This window comes from Pezoporus occidentalis, unplaced genomic scaffold (assembly GCF_034315485.1).
Source record: "Pezoporus occidentalis ecotype Australia unplaced genomic scaffold, CSIRO_AGI_Poc_V1 ctg254, whole genome shotgun sequence".
In the NCBI taxonomy this organism is placed as follows: domain Eukaryota; kingdom Metazoa; phylum Chordata; class Aves; order Psittaciformes; family Psittacidae; genus Pezoporus; species Pezoporus occidentalis.
In genome coordinates this window covers 237,854-257,472 of record NW_026914437.1, presented here as the reverse complement: position 1 = coordinate 257,472, position 19,619 = coordinate 237,854, and the positions used below count along the sequence as shown (strand labels likewise).

The window sequence follows — 19,619 nt, the reverse complement described above, 5'->3', positions numbered from 1 at the left end:
GGCAGACTTGCAGTGGCATCTCTCTCACAATACTGTAAAAGTCTGCTTTATAAAGGCTTAGGGCCTATATTTCTATTGTGAGATTTCTAGTTTCTTAACCAACTGCAACATAAGCCATTTAGCTGCTGAAAAAGCAGACTTGAAACTCAATACTAACTGATGGCACCAAAAAACCCCAAGCCCACAAACACCACAGAATAACTAAGCATCCAAATTAATGGACTAAGCTTGAAGACAGGAGTAGATTTATTAGGAAAGAAACTTGCTTAATATTAAACGTCCAATGACAGAGACAATCAGCTTTGTAACAGAAATTCAAAGATACTTTATTTCCATTTCTCGTATATCAAGAAGCTAGGAATAGCTTAGTTGTAAAAATGGGATCTGGTTTAGTTTGATTCACACAAATACTAAACATTTATTCTTGTGTTTTAAAGTCCAAGAATGAAAACTCGCAATTAAACACTGAGCAAGCCACGTGTTCAGGTTATGTTTGTTTCTTATCTTAAAAAGTCTTAAAGAAAAGAAAAAGGAGACAGGACTTATATTCTCAGTAGCATTATGTGCTCTTATCAACACATCTTTCTGAACTCTCTGGGAGGAAACACCAGTCCTGAATTAAATCTTTTATATATATAAAAAAAAATAAAATAAAAATACTAACTCAACTTTATATTTTTCTACGCCACTACAGCTTTCTTTCACCTCATTTTAAAGCAGATCTTCAGTTTAAGCCGTCTTCCTCTGTCTTCGCAGACTCTTCATGGAGTAGTCCTATAATGCAGAAGTTTGGGAAAACAGACAATTAGACAGCATTAAGGGCATTTTGTTGTCATTCCTATATATTGGCCCAGTTGTTAGCTGGCAGCTTAACTCTACAGAGATGTCAACATGACTGGCTTTAGAAGCAATAATGTAGCATTAATGGTTTAATAATCAACATTAAGTGTTTAAGACTTCCTAGCATAAATAATAAAGCTATAGTAACAAATTATGTTGCAAGAAGCTCATTTATCAGCTGTACTCTCCACTGTTAGCTCCTTATTTGAGGAATACAACTAAAGACCTTCTGTAACAGTAAGAAAGCCAAGTCAAGAGTGAGGAAAAAACTTCCAGTTTTCCTTTTAATACAGTACTTGTTATTTCCTAGTGTTTAACTGTTTCACTTCCAGCAACCAGTTTTTCAGCACACATTATTGCCATGAACATTGTAATCACATGGTGGCATCTGTCTTTGCATTTAATTTGCCTTAGAAGCCTGTTATCAGCCATTCTACCTCTCTGTGTTATGGCTGACTGCAACTTCTCCTACACAGTAGGAAATATTAAACACATACCTCTTAAAGACTTGCACTGCATTGAAAGTAACCTGTAGTGTTTATTGCATTTTAAACTCTTTAAAGATATCTAATTCTGGGCAGCACTGCATCCCTACACACAGTTGAAAGAAAATTCCATTCTGTTAACATCGGCTTTTACAGTATTCACACAATACACAAAAGGTCCTTTTCACTATCTTGAAAATCAAAAAAAACACAACAGTAAGCTTAAATATTACAGGCAACAGCATTCAAACATGGATGTGGGTAGAGAAAGGAGTACCTGGCATGAGTACCTGCTTAGTTTGACTGAATCCTTGATTTTTAATTTGGCTTTTCATGGGCCGCTCACAACACCAACGCTGTGTGAGGTATGGTAGTCAGCTGCAATAATTCATAAACCCTACACTTCCATCAATCCAATGCTACTGGCTCTCGAGTTACAGAACAAACTGCATTAGAATGCAAGGCAATAAAGCAAAAAAAAAAAAAAACTAGAAACATCCTTGACAAAGAAACACTAGCAGTTTATATGAGAACAAAGTAGTCCAACATGTGCCTCCGATATTAAAGTATTAAAGCAAAAGGTTCTGCTGATGTACCAACACAATATGGACTTAAATACAAAAACAGTTCAATTTTTTTTTAAAAAACGATAACAAAATCCCTAAAAAATAAAAAAAGAGGAAAATTAATTTTGCTATGGTGACTATATTACAAATATGTCCCAAAGAGGCACACTAATGGGGGGGCACGAGTCTGCTACAAAATAGCTGAGACAAAACAATGTACCTCAAAATGTTTTGCAGGACTACACTGTCTTTTCCTTCAGAAGGTGCTTTAGTATGTCTTCTTACTTGGCTTAGTTCCATCTTCATCTGTGCATACTTACGCTGCACTGTTAAACAGTAACAAAAAGCCCTAATCAAAGTTTGAAATAATGCACTTACCTCTGTCTGATCTGAGGTCATATCAGATCAGTTTTAATTGGACTGAGTGTCACCTTCAGATTTAATGTCTTCACTGGTCCCATTGACCTCATTCTTAGTATCACTCTCCTTCGAGTCTGTATTTGTGTCTTCACTCTGCTTTTCTCGACTACTGGACTTCATACTACTTTTTTTATCATCAGATCCCCTCTTTTCTGCCATGAAAGAAGACATTGACCATGGATTTCAAAGTAAAAAAAAAAACAAAACATTGCACATGTGAGATATATATTGCATAAAAAATGGGACAATTACTTTCTATAGCAATAACAGTAAGAAGTACTCCAAAAGTTACAGAAATTGGCTTCAGACTACCAGGCTGGAATGGAGAGGGTACCAAAAAAAGGGTAAAAGGGGACAGCAAAAGGTGGGGAAAAGAGGACGGACAGAGGCAGCTACTCAGCTCTCTGCTGAAACACACAAAGTGGTGTAAAGAAGCAGTCAAGAAGTTAGGCAAGTGTATCATTATGGTGCATGGCTTCCTTACTTATCATGGGACTGTCATTTCTCCCCCCCTCCCCCTCCCAAGTTTTAATTTGGGATGTGTATGGCTTCTTTGGGTCACAATTCTCATTAAATATAGCTCTTCAAAAGAGAATCCAAAAAGAGCGATGGGACAATGCATCACTGCATTATCAAATACATCAATACTTGCCAATTCAAAATACAGCAAAACCCCAAACAAATACTTGGGGAAACAATATTAAGCATCAGTTTTGAAGGTGGGGATCACAGTGACAATCAAAACTAACTTTACGGCACAGTCTGGCACATGACTGTCAGCATTATTAATTCTCCATTTATAAAACCAGCAGGAAGTTATAATCCACTCATTAAAAATCGGGGGGGGGGGGGGGGGGGGCAGTTTGGAAGGTAGATAAAAAGTGCCAAAGGAACAGCAAGATGGGAAGGACCCCACAACTTCAGACTGAAAAGTCTGCTGCAGTGCTGAAAACCTCATCTTTTCCTCAAACATCTTCAAAGAAGGAAGGAAGCCAGAAAAACATCTCCATGGCAACAAAACCATTCAGTATTAGAGCTGTAAATGCGGTGTTTGCAAATGTCATAAAAATATCAATTCTTTATTATTTCATACCATAACAGTCAACCTTTGATCAGGAAAGACACTTTGGAGAGAAAAAAGGAAATAATCCAAAAAACCAACCTCTCAGATGCCATCACACAGAACAACATTCATGCTCTTTTTTCTGATTATTCCCTGCTAGCTGGGCAATTAAAATGAATCATATAAATATATCATATCCCCAACACAGGAGCACATAGATCAAGCACTCTGACAAAGCTATGTTAAATAATGTGATCACCTTGACTGGCAGAACACACTTTTATATTCCAGAAGACAAAGCAGAAATTAAGCTTTAAACCAGAAGCAACATTCCAACTTGGTTTAAAACACAGCATCAGAAGGAGGGGTGAAGCCCCTCACAGATATGAGGGCAACTGCCTAAGGAACACCACTACCGAGGTTTCACCTGAAGCAGCACATCCAGTGCATGGTGCCTGGAAGACACAGGCACCAAGGTCAAAAAGCTCACTGAGGAACTAGTCATTTTGTATCTGTCTGCCCTCGGTTTTGAACTCCGCAGGTAGATTTGCACTCTAACTAACCTTGTTAAAAAGTCGTCTTTTTGTGTCTTATAGGTATCTCCGATGCACACGTAGATCCACTGAGGAATAGTAGTCTTGTTTCCCCGCAGAGGACTAGTAGTCAGCCCAATAATCTTATCTTCTGTCCTATGTAGATATGGTAGATCTTAATAGCCCTACGGATGTGCAGTGTGCAGGGTTTTGTGTCTTGTTTGTTTCTTGAATTTGGTCAGGAAGGTTAATTTTGTTTAAGGTTAAAAAAAAAACTACTATTAAACTGTGGTACAAAAGATGAAACTCTTCTAATACCCTTAATAATAAAATAGGTTTACCATAGCAAACCTCCAGTGTGCCAAGCAGGACTGAGAAAGTGTACTCCACAGATAGTCCAATGACTGAAATTCTTTCAACTCCTGGAGTACCTGCAAGCAGTTAAGTTCCTCCTCTCTATTTTCTACCAGTAAGATTTCCTTCTTCAGAAGCACATACAATTAGCATGCTGTTGAAACTGGGGGGATTATTTCATCTGGGATCTATTAGGTATAATCACAGACTTTGCTTGCTTCCTGATTCAACACATGCACATTTTTCTGATTGAGACTGTGTGGGCAACTGAGATGTATTTTGTGAGAATAAATACCAAGATAATGTGAATGCAGAAAATCAGTCAAGCCTAATATCCAGTACTACTGAGGTTAGGGTGTTCTGACTGTACTTGCTGAGGTTTAATCACCAACACAAAAACACGATCACAAGCATAATTACTTTTATATAAGTATATAAATCCAGATTATGGAAGGTAAAGAGCCAAGTTAAACTGGTCTGAAGGCATGCTTCAGTATTAACTCTTCATAAAATGAAGGTATATGCAGAACAGATGTTTTCCTTCTCTTAAAGAAACCCCCCCATTTATTCCACCTACTCCAAAGTTAGTTCCTTGAACACTAGTTGTGTTCTGAGGGTTTACATTAAGCTAATGCTCAGCTGGTGTTTATGGCTGGTGGCTCCCTCCTTTAGCAAATGCATCCCTGTTCCTGAAACTTGAGTCAGAAATTAAGTGTCTTCATTTTTACACATACCTTTTTCTCACAATCTTAAAGGTTGCTGTATTCCACAGTGTTTTCTGAACAAGAAACCAAACATCTGCATTTTCAAAGTACAGCACTAATTTAATGCGTAACAGGAGGCAAGTCTTGGGCAACTGAGCCTTGCTTTTTGTCCTGTTGGGATTCATGTTTATAAAACAGTTTGAGATTTCAAGATGAAAGGCACTATACCATAAGGAGTTTCAGCCAGGTCTTTGCTGCTTACTTTTATTAATTGTTCATCAATGCTGGATATAAAGAAAATTAGAGTCTGAAGCTAGTATTCCCAACAGAGCAGTCAGTAACTGTAATAAGACTTAACTGCCACATTACTACTTTTTGTGTAAACAGCAGAGCAGGTAACCAGCTTCAGATACATGAACCTCTAAAGCTGACTACTTACCTACCTACAATGCCACACTGCAAACATAAGGATGTAATGGTGTTTACAGCTCCATCACAGAAATTCAATGCTTGCTTCTTAAATACTACTGGTTTGGTTTTCCCCCTCTTTTTTAAAGGTTTTCCCATCAAAGGGAAAAACACAACCTTCTTCAGCATTACAGTCCTGCTCTAAGGCCTATTCGTGCTTCTACAAATGTTAGGATCATATAGTCAAAAAGAGTAATTGATTTTCCCAGGTGGAATTTTCATCACAGCTCATAGCATCATCTCACTGTTCTTATTTCTGGAGGAAGAAAGTAGCAAGCAGCAAATAAAACAGCCAACAAGGAAACTGGTTAGAGTTAAAACTAAAAATAATGAGATGCTGAAGAAAGTTCTCTAGTTCCTCTATTTATGGAAGGATCAAGGGAAGAGCTGAAAAGCCATTAAGCTCGAAACCAGACCAAATTTGAATAAATAAGAACACAGTTATTTATACGCACAGATACACACACAATACTGAATAGGACATTCTTGACCAAGTACCAGAAATTTGTTCAGAAAGCAGCAAAAAGGGCACAGTATCAGGTAGGAATAAAGTAACAGATGGACAGATACAGGCTACAATACTGGATCCGAGTATAAACATCAGTTCCACTACCAGTGAGCAAGCAGCTAAAAACCACTTGCTTGGAAAGAACGAAGCAAAACAAGAGAAGAATAGATACTAAAGATGCACCACAGTATAAACCAGGAAAGTGAAAACGCTCCAAGGAAGTCAAGCAAGAAAAATACATGAAGCATCACCAACATTTTGGGATCTGCTGGATAAATACGGGAAAGTAAGGGTAGGGCAAACAGGCCTATGCAATCCAGAAACATGCACATAGCACCTTTCATTCCAGAGAACCTCAAGAGTACCTTAGAAAGAGAACAGACTGTTTCATCCACTACTGACGGTCAGCTCGAATAGTGAAGTGGGGCGACTGTTTCAGACTGGGCATTAGGCAGCACCCCAACAGAGCCAGCAGTTTAGGCCAGAAGTTAGTATTACATTCCTCTAGAAGACTTTTAAAGGGGGAAATTTAGCAATAACAATGAATTAGTGTCTTTTCACAGAATGTGAATCTATAGCGTTCTCTGTGCAGCCTTTTTTAATCCTACTTAAAGCATCTGAACACCAGCCTTTGGTGAAGCAGTGAGTCATCAGCAATGATGCTGTCTGTGGCATGAACTGCTATAAAAGCATTCCAAGGACTAATAGAGCATTCTTTGAGACTCACCTGAATACTGACAAAGCAAATCTCACTTCATCAAAACAAAAAACACAACAAGGGGAAAGGATGGGAAGAACAGCAGGAGACTGGGGAGAGGGCATGAGATTGTAATTTAGAACATTACAGAAAGTCTGCAAGATTTCTCTTGGACTGCATTCATGGATTAGAGGAAAAAGCACTGTTAAAGGAAAATAAAAGGCAACATGATAGTGTAGAGAAGTAATAGATGGTACAGGTGAAAACCCAGCTACCAATCTCCCACAAAACATGTACCAGCAAAGGGTAACTACAGTAATACCTGCTAATAGTAAGAATAGAAGATATTCACTCTTATGAAAAGCTGACTACAGGCTTACATTTTTCTAAACAGTAAATGGGTCTTAAGATACAACACAATCTCACAATTTGCAGACAAAATGGAAAACTTTTAATAACTGCTGTGACAAGTAAGAGATGGACACTGGGGTGTACGTATGCACACAAGTGCATTAACAATAACTGGAATTAACAAAATGCTTCGAATTGGTTAACAGCAACACATACAGCTTATAAAACCAGATCTGGTTTGATCCTAAGAAGAACTTTCAGTCACTCACTAACTTAAACGCTTTTGAGACTTTAAGGAAAGATCAGAACTTGATAGAGACCAGAACTCAGTCTTCACACAAACATACCTTTTTCTTTTGACTTCCTGTCTTGTTCTCTCTCTCTGCTTTTGCTTCTGTGCTTGTAGGATTTCCGCTCCCGGCTTTTTGATCGTCTCCTGTCCCTGCTGCGAGACCTATGTTTTCTTTCTGATCTATCATGACTTCTGCTTCTTCTTCGGTCACGACTCCTTAACATTCAGAGAAGAACGTGAATGTCAGCTGGTTATTTTCTCAGTAGTAAAACTACAACACTTTCTAATACACTGATTATTTGCAGAAAATAAGTATTTAAAACAAGCCTTAGCATACTTCTCAGTATGTAAGACCTGGCTTCATACTGCCTTCTTCACTTAGCCAGAATACAACTACACAGCTTAATAGCATCTACTACAAGGAATCAAAGACCAGCTTCAGGAAAAAGCAAGATCCTGTATTTAGGAAGTATATGTCTACTCAAAGCTCCCTTGCAAGACTTCTTCCACCACAATGGTGTCATCTACTTCCAAAACTTGACAGAAGACATTGAATACGCAGTGAGAACTCATCCTGAGAACCAGTAAAACAGAAGAGGAGGAGAAGCTAACAAAGCAGTGATGAGACCCAGGCTGACAGATTAACTCCCCATGAGATTTTTACATTTGGGGAAGTTGCATGAAAAGTCACACACACACGTACCTGCTTCGCCTTCTTTCTCTGCTTCTTGATCTTTTGTGGTCTCGTGAACGGCTGCATCTTCTGTCAGATGTTCTGCTTGAATGTCTACTCCGTGAACGGCTCCTTTTACGTCTCTCTCTATCACGAGCCCTCTCTTTTTCCTTTTCTTCTTCCTCCCGTCGCCTCTTCCTTTCCCGCTCCTCTCTTTCCCGTTCCCTCTCTTTCTCTCGCTCTTCTCGCTCTAGTTTCTCTTTTTTTAACCTTTCATCACGGTCAGGTTCCTCTGTTCTTTTTCTTAACTTCTCCTTAAAAGTTCACAGAAAGAAATAACCATTGCTAAAGAGAAATCATCCAATGTAACTTAGTTTATACATTCTGAGGCTGTAGAAGCTTAAGCTTTTAAAATACTTCAGTTTTCCAAAGAACGGCCTACATATAAGCACTTTAAAATCCTTGAAATGGAAATCCTTCGTCTTGCAGAACCTTTTTTGTCATTCTCACAAGAATACATTACAGTTCTTTACAAAAGCTACAAAAAAACTCCCACCTGAATTTGCATCTTTGCTTATTTCTAGTATAATCACATACAACAAAGAATGGCAGTGCAAGCACAGTGCTAAATGTGCAAGTACAGGACTCCATTTGATTTTTATATCCCATCTTTGGAGTATTTCACCCACTTGACAAAGTCCACTGGACAGCCTTTTATTTACCATAGAAAGCCTCCAAGCAATCTGCAGATGTTCAGTAACTGAAGGAGATGCTTACTTTTAAATCTTCTACTGTAGCTTTTATTTTGGCATAACCCATGTGCTGCTTTCCCATCAAGTGGTCGTCTACCCTGGACTGTGCATCTCCTACAATTAAAAAGGCTCCACAAACTTCACAAACTTCCATTTGTTTTTCTTGGGCTGCAAAGCTTTCAATTGTCTGAAAAAGAAAAGTATTTGATAAAGCAAAAAGTTCTAGCCAGAAGCCAGTGACGAGGTTTACTGCTACTGTTATCAAATCCTAAGCACTAGAGAGCTGAAAAATCTTATCTGCGTGTTTTGAGTACTGCACCTACTAGGATGAGCAGAGCAAAGAGGCTACACAGACCCATTCCATATAAGCCCCCAGGAAAGAGTAAATTAGAGAATGCAGAAAACAACCCTTACTCCGCACTGCAGAGGGTTAGTATGTATATGCATATAGCCATTATCTGCAGCTTTCTTGCACTCTCAGGATTAAGGAAAGCAGAACTCAGTTTTCTCCTAAGATGATTTTTTTGGCATCAACTGAAACTTCTGGAGTTGCAGAATATCCATGGAGTATGAAGGGATGAAAAGGCTAAAATAGCCCATGAAGAAACATAAAAAGGAATGCTGGGCTTCACCACCAAAGGCTGGTGGTCAAATTAATTCACTGTTTCAACAGACAGTCAAGAAATACACTAGAATTTCAACATAAACCCAAGAGGTTATTGCTGTGCAATGCTCATGAATCATGTAGTATGGACACAAGCACTATTGCCTGCGACATTTTAAAACTTTTAAAAGAAAGTCTTTTAACACTGGATTAACACATTTAAATGCCCCGTTATTGTCTAATAAATTCTGCATGGAACTTGCATGCCTTCAGTTTAAGGACAAGGTTATTATAAACAGTGTTGCACCAACCTTTTAAGTAAGTCTGACAGCACTACAAACATGCTACTTACTGAAGTTGTAGACCTCAGCAATTCTCTCTCTTCCTTTAATTGTTCAACAAGTTTCATCATTCCTTGTGCCTCTTCCACCTTCCCTTCTGAACCTAATTCTTCAATCTACAAGACAATTAAAAAAAATCAACTGTAATTTTTAAACAAGTAGCAAAAGCAAGAGATGTCTGGTGGGGGGAAGAAGAAAACCTTACCTGCTGTAGCAGTACATCAATTTTATCAGTTAACACCTGAATCTTCTCTTCGTTTTTACCAGTGGGTCCCGCTCCCTGCCAAACAGTATAAAAGTGTTTTTTTTTTTAATTTATTTTCTTTTGGTTTGGGGTTTTTGTCTCTTTTTTTTAACTTAAAATGGCTTTAAAATACATTAATGTCTTCTTATATTCCAGAGACACTTCAGGAATAATCTCTGCCTCTTCTCCCATGAGAGCCTACTAATAATAGCCTAGTCCAACACAAAATACTCCTCAACACAGCTTAGTCCTCTCCTGCTGAGTTAAGCAAGTTCTAGTCACACTAATTCCTCCTAAATCAACAAAAACATTCAAGGCCCTGGCCCATAAAAGGTAAGACATCTGAAATTCAAAGTCCTAAATTTAAACCCTGAAACTGCCATGCAGCTATCGCATATCTTTTCAGATACTCCACTATGACCTAGGTGGTCAGTGGGCTCTGAAATCTTAACTTCTGAACATAAGCACAAAAAGAATCTCACTTCATCTGAAGTACTTGTTGGCAGTGTAATCTCTATAGGCTACTGGAGCAGACTTACATCTGCCTCCCCCCCCAGCTTTTGCTCTACTCCACAGCCAATAAGCTCTCTTAACTGGATATTGTTCACAGCTCCTTCTGAATCAACTGGACTTTGCACAGAACAATTAACTGGGACAGTAAGAAGGAGTAAGGCTATCCTAGCAGTCATGAAAGAGACTGCAGGCCACAGTCACTGCTCCAAATCCAGCAGTGGGTAAGAAAAAACAAGTGGAGTAAACACATAAAATTTTTCTCCCAGTCAGCTTAAGCTTCCCATTAACAGCTCTCCAGCACACAGCAAGGCTGAGAAAAGCTGCACAGAAATAGTTCTCTCAAACTCCTGCGATTCCATCGTTGCCTGCCAATGATGGTGCTGGAGCAGGAAGAGGCTGCTGCATAAGTGTGGCAGTTAACAGAGAGATTTAGCTCCATCAGCTGCTGAAAAACTCAGCACTGCCCTACTTCAGCTGTATCACCATGATACAGCTTACTAGTGGAGGGGAGGAGCAACTGAGGTCAACAGGATTTCTAGGGTGGAGAACAGATACTGATTTTGTAGAAACAGAGGCAGGACTGCTGCCTTGGCTTGTCCATTAAGGCCAGATGCAGCCTGCTAACTAGTGGCTGAAGAGACTTATCTAATAGGAATCTTCTGGAAAACAATGTATTTTACCTGAGGAGACAAGGTGAAGAGAACACAATGACAATAACTAGAGGAAAAATTGCCTCACTAGTTCTTCCAGACTCACCCCAGAAGACTGTTGATTCTGTGACAGTGCCAATCGAGCATGGCCTCTTCGAATCCTGCGCTCTACCTCTGCCAGTAAGCTCTGTAAATAGCGTAAGAAGTCTCTTTCATAGCCCACTTTCATAAAACGAGAGCTCTTCTCATACCTGGTAAGATATATTTAAAACAGAAGCTCAGGTCAATCCAGAATACATGAAAAACAAGTAACAACCTGCAGTGTTATAAATTCTTGCTCAAGGTAAGAGAACATTATAAAAAGCAGTTAGTTTCTCATGGCTGTGGTGCCTTCAAGAAATTTCAAGTGTACTAGAAACACTATTTGCATTAACATATCAACCAACATACTTACTGTTTACGTAGATTTTCATCATGTATTTTTTCACAAGGACCTAAAAAGACCACATAAATGTTTTAAGCTTGCATTCCTGAATGGTGTATTCACATTCCATCAGCATTTGTTTGTGCACCACGATAGAAGAGAGCTATTAAACACTTCCCAAGGACTTTTATGCCTGCCTTTCTGCTTCCTTTGCTTGGAGTTTGAAAGACACATTAAAGAATGCCAATATGGTTTAGTAATTAGAAAACCACAGGAGATTTTGAGGGACACAGAAAATAGGATTTCCAGATCAAGTTCTACATGGGTAAAACTACACAGAAAAATACCTTAAACACCTGGGGCGTTAAAAAGAGAAGAAAAATTACATATGAAGGGTAATTTCACCAAGCACTTTCTAAACTCCAGACAGCGTTCTCTGTAATAACCTGGCTACTGATCTACTGAGTAAACTTAGGAGGTGTGTGACCTCAGTTCATGAAGGCAGTCACATTAATATTTCCCACCTCCCCCAGCCCATCAAAGTCTCGAATGGACTTGGAAATTAATGCTAAGGAACCTGTTTTTCCTAGTTACCTTCTCTAAACTACATGTTGTCCACATACCATCACTTGAAAGCTACTAGTAATTTAGAGATGGCCTTCAGTAATAACTACTACAGTAAATGAGTCTCTAAAGTAAAGAGGCTCAGCAACGTACAACCCCACAAAAATAAGTTGTAACTAAAAATAAAAGTTCTATGATTTTTTTCACTTAGAAAAGCAGGATCTGGAATAAATACTGCTCTTAACATACTCTACCACTGGCAATCCTTTAATAAAAAAAGCTTATTTTCAAAGTGTTTTGACAGAGCATTACACAACAAATACGTAGACTGCAAACAAAAGTTAACTGTAATTACATGAAAGTTAATGAAAATGACACGACTTACCTAGATCAGAACGGGTGTTTGTAAATAATTCAGCTGGACAAAAGCCACAAAGGTAGTATTTACAAACCTGACAGAGAAGAAAGAAACAGGTATCATTTTTTTAACTCCCAAATTTGTCAATTTTAGGTCACCACTTCTATTTTCTAAAATACAGCACAAAAATCCCCTTTGTGCACTGAGAAATTTCGGTGTATTTCACACATTTATACTACCTGGTATCAGTATGTGCCACTATGTGCATCTTAAAAGACCAAAAATCTTACTTTCCATTGCAATAATAGTATTTCTTAATTTTACTGCTAAATATTTAAGTTTATAGGAAAGCGTCATCTACTTGTACATATAAAACAGCATTTAGTATTTCTAAATGAATTAAATCAGATTGAACCAATAAAATAGGTTACAATTCCTTAACCATGATATCCTACAAGGGGTGAGGTATGTCTGCCACGAAAGCATGAGAGCAAGTTGCTCTTAGCTTGTCTGTAGTAACCATATTCAGCCTTCTTTTCATCAATGCTACTGGCCAGAACATGAGCCATCAGCATTCAAACATCAGGTACTGCCTCAAGGATGCTTATGCCAATTGCAAGACTTCAGATCAAATACAATAACTATCCAAAAACTTCTCCATTACAAGGCTTTTAAAAATCCTTACTTTAAGAATGATATGCAAAGACACACTGTACCTCCTAAGGCAGACAGAGAAGACATTGATTTTAACCTGGTTTCCTGCCAACTAAGAAAGGGTTTGTTTTGTTTCTACATAGCCTATTTTTAAATTAGGAAGCCAGGTTCTTTTTTTACAACAGAAAAAAAAAACAACTGTTAGTCTAGCCAGTAAATACTTAACATATGATGGAATAAAACCAGCTTTGGTTAAAAAGATTATCACCCTCACCCATGAGCATGGGTTTAGCTCATCAAGTTGGTCAGTTCTTGGAGTTCATAACACAGAAATATCTCCTGTCTATCCATCAGAACAGACACAAAGATAAAAATCAGAAATACTTTCACCCCTAACTTCATGGACAATCTTAAACAATAAAGTCTTCAACCGACCCTTCCCTGTATGTGATTGCCATTAACTAACTGAAGTGTCAATCCAAAACTAGCCTGGACATCCTTTTATCATCTCTTTTATGTTACACCAGTCTCTAATATTTTGCAAATTAGTAACTGCTACTGTGCATTACAGCCTAGTTCTAATACTCTCACATTTGGTGTGGGCAAAGATTTGTGACATACTACTTCTAAGATCCATTTTGAAGCATTTTAACAAATTGGGGTGAAAAGGCCCGAAACTTACCCCATGCCAACACCTCAATGAAATGCCCCAGACACCAACTGATCAAATTAGATCAGTTCAACTTATTTTTCTACACTGTCAACTGAAAAAACAGACTATGGGAGTTAAAACAGTACTGACTGCTTTGCACATTACACAGAAAAATAACCAAGCTTTCTACTAAGCCAAGGACATGAAAAGCAAAACACCTCTTATGATACAATTGGAATATTTCCCTGATTAGGACACTGTGGCACGCACCTGAAGCCATTTATCAAGAACAGTCATGAAAGAAAAACGGGTGGTGTTTTCTCAGGAAACAAGGCGAAAGTTACTGCACAAAAATGTGGTTTCAGAATCTGCTCTATTCTCTGAAAGAGACAAGTTGGACAAAGCCTTGGGTAGCATGGTTTAGTGTGGGGTGTCCCTGCCCATGGCAGGGCATTTGGAACTGAATGATGTTAAGGTCCTTTCCAACCCTAACTATTCTATGATTCTAAGACTGCAGTACCCCTTCTTTGAGTAGCAAGCTGTTTCAAGACAGCAGCTTCTAGGATGAATTTCTGTACTAGTCAAGAGAAACACAATTTCTCTCTACGTTCTCTTTCTCCTCCATTTTCTCATCTTCCTATCAAAGTACTAGGATCAGTGAAAAGGGATGGGTTAGACAATTTCCTAAGACATACAGAACACAATAATAATGGTTTGAGCATTTTATGATGTAAAGAGAGTTGCAGAACGTCTTCTGTCAGCTCAAAACCTATGTAAACTGGCCTGTAACAGTTCTAAAACAAGCAGTAACAAAAGAAGCAAAAGAAAAGTTATTAAGGGACAGAAGTATAATGAATTATAACAGAAAACCAACAGCAGAAATACTTTAAATAATTTTATGTTGCAACACTGCTAGGAAAAGCTTGCTCTTATGAGCTGATAGTTACAGCCAAAAAGGGTAGTTACCAATACTAAAATGTGCAGCTTAAACATACATGACACGTTGCATTAATTATTCAGATGTACTAAAAACCAAAACAAAATCAAAACAAAACAAAACCCTCATAACTACTGCAGTTTTTGCCTGTGTTTCTCCTGACTGGCTCTGGTTGCTATGGCTTCTAGTCAATTACTTGACATTCTTGACTAAGAAGCAACCTGCAGAGAAAATACACTACAGTGGTCCAGACCATTGTGTTTGCAGCATTTCTCCCTCTGCCTTACCTATGTCATTATGCTCTGCAACTGATTTCACTTTAACAGAAAAATATTATTTGAAAGAATCTTGCAGAATCTTGAAAATTATCATTCTGACCTAGCTTCCCCCCCAGTGGTACATGCACCTTGACAGGCTGGAGATGCTAGTCAGCTGCACTTACAGTCCATCTTGAGTAATCAATGATGAGTGCTAAGAGAAAGGGCCAAGACACAGCTGAAGCATTACTGAGCCATTAAAGCCCTGAAACATAGGCAATATGCTTCAAATGGCACCACTGACCCATGGCTTATCACACTGCTGCACTTAGCACAAGTCAGAAGTAACATGGAAGTACATTCCATATTTGAAGGAAAAAGCAACAGGCAGTTTAGAATCATGGAATTAGTGGGGATACAAGCACTTATTCCTTTTTGCCAAATTATTCTGACAGTTCCACTACCAAAAAGGTGTAACAGAGAGGAACGTTACTGTCAAACTACTGCAGCAGAATTAGCCACAGCTGATGCCTCAAAGCCTTTAGAGTCTCACATTTCGGTAAGACACCAGAACAAATACAGATAAGACGCTTGGATATTTCCACTCTTCATCTCAAATTCACTAATCCTTGAAATCTCTTGGAGGTGGGAAAGTAGTACACTTCACCTCAAAGCTGATTGAAGCAACAGCAAGAACAGCTACCTCCTCCACAGTCTGTGAACCAAGACAAAGCCTTTCTATATAAAGTAAGTATTGACAGCTCCATATCATTAACACTTCTACATTAACGTGTTTCTCTTCTGTAAGAAATTATTTACTGATAGACAAGTATCAGTGTAAGTCTAATAAATAATTTTGTAAGCAAATTCCTTTAGGAAGACAATTCCTAGTAAAAAGGCTGAGAATAAATTCAGCCGGTTGTGGCTTACACACCAAAAAACTAGAAAATTCCTTTATATAGATGAGTTCTTTGAAACCCTTAAAGTTTACACACATCAGACAACAATGCTCACACCCCCCCAAACCCAAAGAAACCTAAGCCCTTCTTCCCAAACCTCACTTTTAGAGATAACCTTCCATAACTAACTTTCAGTAAAATCCTCTCCCCGCTCATCCTGTGGAGGATTAAGTCCTGAGATTCTATCATGATGCAAACCAATTTAGGCCTTTAGCATTAAAAAAAAAAAAAAAAAAGAGAAGTGTTAACACAGCATAAACAGCCAATATTTTAAATACAGAACCTACATTTGGAGGAACTGCATTTCTAATGGAAATAACTTCTCAAAGTCATTTATCCCTAACAGCTCCCCTCCCCTTCCCACTTTCTGAAAACACTGAATTTACCATGAAGGAACCATTACAATCTCAAAGCCTTATAGGAAGCATGGGGTAGTCAATGCTGGCCTTTCTTGTGCTACAGAACAGCCTCAGAGCTCTTACACAATTGCTGTTTCCACGTGAACTCGTTTTGTATCAGCAGCATATTAAAGCAAGAATGCGTGAATCAATAAAGTTACTGTTCCAGAAATATACTTTGTCTATGGGTATGACCGTAAGCACAAAGATTAAAATATATGATACTAATAATTTCTTCCTGCAAACAAAACAGAAAGCCTTTATGTCAAAACTAGAATTGATCATCTAAGGACATGCTGCAACACTGAAACATAAAACAAGCAGGATTTCATTTTTTTAAGATTAAAGGCTTTAATCATGTCAAAGTTTTAAAGAACTTAAGCCCTGCAAAAGGCTTTACAATACATGATCAACCTATTTCATTAAAACTGCAAATAAATGCTCAGCTATCACAGGCTCTGCCTCCACACCTTCAACATCCACTGTCTTGGATCTCATTGCATCTTCCCTATAGTTTCTGACAGCCACCCAGATGCAATTTACAGACAATAAAATAGAGACAGGCCTGCTTTGGTAACTTTCCACAGCTGAAACTAATGGAATGCAACACAAAATCCTAAGCTCTGGTATGAATACACAGATTTACATTGAAAAGGCCACATGTCAAGATATGTCTAATCCTACAAGAAATGACATTAGTGTATATATTTCATCTGAAAAGCAAAACAGCAGTCAAATAGATGAACTAATGTTAATACCTGATGTTACTACCTTATCTGCATTTTCTGTCTGATAAAACACATCAACATTGCAGATTTCATCTTTAGGTCATGCAGGAAGTCAAACAAACACGTTTTAACAGCAGTGATTTTTTTTGTAATGGACTTGCCAGTAGGAACTTAACTATGGGAACCCATGAAAACATTCCTTTCAGAGAGGTTACATTTAATTATGTCCCTACACACTTCATAAATAAAAGCAGCAGCAGAACTGCAAGCTTTTGCAGTAACCTGCAACTGCAAACAGCAGCAGTTACTGCAAGACTGAAGCTCAATCCTAAACCTGTGAGTTTCCCACTGGTCTTGGACATGGAGAGCTCTCCCCTCTCCCAGTTGCCAGCAAAGGACTGGGAAGAAGAGACAAGGCCCTGTTTCTATAACAAAACTGAACAGCTTAGAGACAGAGTCCTATAGTCTCTCTCTTCAGTCTAAAACGGGAAAAAAACTGCTCATTTGAAGATGAAGAAAGTAATCTGAACTTGATTAAAGAAAATGGGGAATCTTTTTCATCTTATGAATCAAAACAATTCCCTTATCTATTCTACCTGGACCAACATGGCTCAAGCTATTTACTTCATATTTCCAAAGCTGAACAACTCCTCTTTAAGCTCAGAATCAAAAGAAAATATGTAACTGGACACCTAACTGAATGATGATACTGGGTTAATAAGGGAAATCTAGAAAGCATTAAGAAGGTCATGAAAATTTGCTGAACTCACAGTTTCCTCCTAACATTTACAGCTTACCTATAGCAGTATTCATCAGTGACAGGACAAGAGGTAAAGGATTCAAACTTAAACAGGGAGGTTCAGGTTAGATATAAGGAAGAAGTTCTCTACTGTTAAGGGTGGTGAGGCGCTAGCACAGGGCATCCAAAGAAGTGGTAAATGCTCCATCCCTGGCGTTGTTCAAAGACAGGCTGGACAAAGCCTTGGGTGACATGGTCTAGCGTGAGGCATCTCTGCCCAGGGCAGGGGGTTGGAACTAGTTGATCTTAAGGTCCTTCCAAATCCTACTCTATGATTTTTCAAACGGGGGAAATCAACAGCATCCCAAGAAAATGTTAACTGAGGAGGAGCTAATTGCTTTATGGAGCTTAAGCCACAGAAACACCAATCCCACAGGTCCTAAAGAGCCTACCGTAGCTGTGACATTTTCTTCTAACATATACTATACTGTAACTCAAAAAATATATAATGAACAATGGGGGAGGGGAGGCAACAGGGAGAGAGGGAGAAGTATTTCACCCCTCCCAAAGCAGCAGCTATAGCAACTTTATTATTACTGTTGGTGTTTTGTGAAACAACATACAGTATGACTACAATGGATGTCACTAAAAGTAATCATTCATTAAAGCTCAGCCTCACTCAGGAATAAATAATAATAATCTTGAGTTATTTATTGCAGAAAATTAATGAATCACAACATTAACAAAAAATACACAAGTACTACTAAACAGTCGTACTGTTTAGGTTACTCCCCCCCCCAGGAGCTGCAGAATTCCTTTGACTGAGGAAATACAGGAAGAATCAAGCTTTTCTTAGCAAAATCCTCAGTTTCAAAAGTGTTATGACTCTTCCTTCCACTACAACCTCCAGACAGTGAAGTCAGTATGTCTGTGTCCTTCTGTTTCCTCCCCCAATACGACACTCAGGAAGAGATCCAAAGACATCTGTCTTCCAAACTACTAACGTCTGTCTCATGTCCCTTCGTGCACGCCAGCAGGTCTCTATTCTGAAAGTGGGTACAACCACCACCACCCCCCTCCCGACACCCTATTTTCCCTCTTCCCCACGGCACACTGGAGACCCCGGCCACAAACAGGCCTCTCACAACCCCGCTATTGCGCTTATCGGCACTCCGTGCAGAACACGCCGAACACAAACACAAGGCCTCCCTCCTCCCAGCAGCCCAAACAACGGCGCAAACCCTCTCGCACAGCCCCGCTATGGCGGGACGCTCCTCCCTGCCGGACACCCGGCTGCTCCTCCTCGCCTTAAGGCTCAACGAGGTTCCCGCGCAACGGCCCGGGCCCAGCGCGCCCCGCGGCCGCCATGCACCAGCCCCGCAGCCCTGGGCTCCGCACCAACGGCCCGGCCCGCGCAGCGCCAAGGCCCGGCGAACATCCCCCGGGACCGGCACTTTATCCCGAGCCGTCCCCGGGCCGGGGGAAGCCGCAGCCCCGTACCCGCCGTGTGTCGCTACGACAAAACCGTGCGAGGGGGATGGGGAGAAGGGAGGGGAAAAGAAGGCTTCACTTCACTCACGCTCTCATGGTCCCACCGCACGTTGCTGCGCTTCTCATCCGGGGCCAGGTTTCTGTCCCGGCCCATAAGCTCATCTAGGAGCTGGGCGGCCGATATCATGGTGTCTTCCTGGCCGAGTCCCCCCTCACCAAACACAGACCCCGCCGCCGCCTCTCCTCACGAACCGACCGCGCCGCCGCCGCGGACGGTGACAGAGACAAAATGGCGGCCTGGCTCCTCGCCCAGCCCACAATGCACCGCGCGCCTCCTAACCGCCTCTGCGGCGTTGGCCCGCCGGCGGCCTAGCGCGGGGCCTGCGGCCGGCTCCCAGCC

General features: G+C 39.8%; 1 protein-coding gene across 8 annotated transcripts; it reads right to left on the bottom strand.

Moving 5' to 3' along the window:
- Positions 1-228: 228 nt before the first annotated feature.
- LUC7L3 (LUC7 like 3 pre-mRNA splicing factor) lies at positions 229-19,566 on the bottom strand. Of its 8 annotated transcripts, XM_062623554.1 has the most exons (13): positions 19,308-19,554; positions 12,432-12,498; positions 11,513-11,552; positions 11,165-11,309; positions 9,857-9,931; positions 9,663-9,767; positions 8,732-8,893; positions 7,985-8,268; positions 7,337-7,497; positions 2,323-2,463; positions 2,112-2,217; positions 1,616-1,681; positions 229-774 (listed from the first exon to the last, which is right to left on the bottom strand). In XM_062623554.1, exons 1-12 carry the CDS (start codon positions 19,404-19,406, stop codon positions 1,657-1,659), a joined length of 1,410 nt encoding a protein of 469 aa, XP_062479538.1. In that variant the 5' UTR covers positions 19,407-19,554; the 3' UTR covers positions 229-774; positions 1,616-1,656. The 8 variants fall into 8 exon arrangements, 7 of the variants coding, with proteins under 7 accessions (XP_062479538.1, XP_062479537.1, XP_062479539.1 ...); XM_062623553.1 differs by having other exon boundaries at positions 229-1,681; XM_062623555.1 differs by lacking the exon at positions 1,616-1,681 and having other exon boundaries at positions 19,308-19,553.
- Positions 19,567-19,619: the final 53 nt, after the last annotated feature.

What these genes read in the sequence shown, in the direction of transcription:
- LUC7L3 (XM_062623552.1), bottom strand. Translation starts at nt 19,406, where the DNA reads ATGATATCGGCCGCCCAGCTCCTAGATGAGCTTATGGGCCGGGACAGA. An exon ending in TGCGGTGGGACCATGAGAGC is followed by an intron (nt 12,499 to 19,307) that starts GTGAGTGAAGTG and finishes CTTCTCTGTCAG; the next exon opens with GTTTGTAAATACTACCTTTG. An exon ending in AGAGAAAGAAGGCGAAGCAG is followed by an intron (nt 7,498 to 7,984) that starts GTACGTGTGTGT and finishes CTGAATGTTAAG; the next exon opens with GAGTCGTGACCGAAGAAGAA.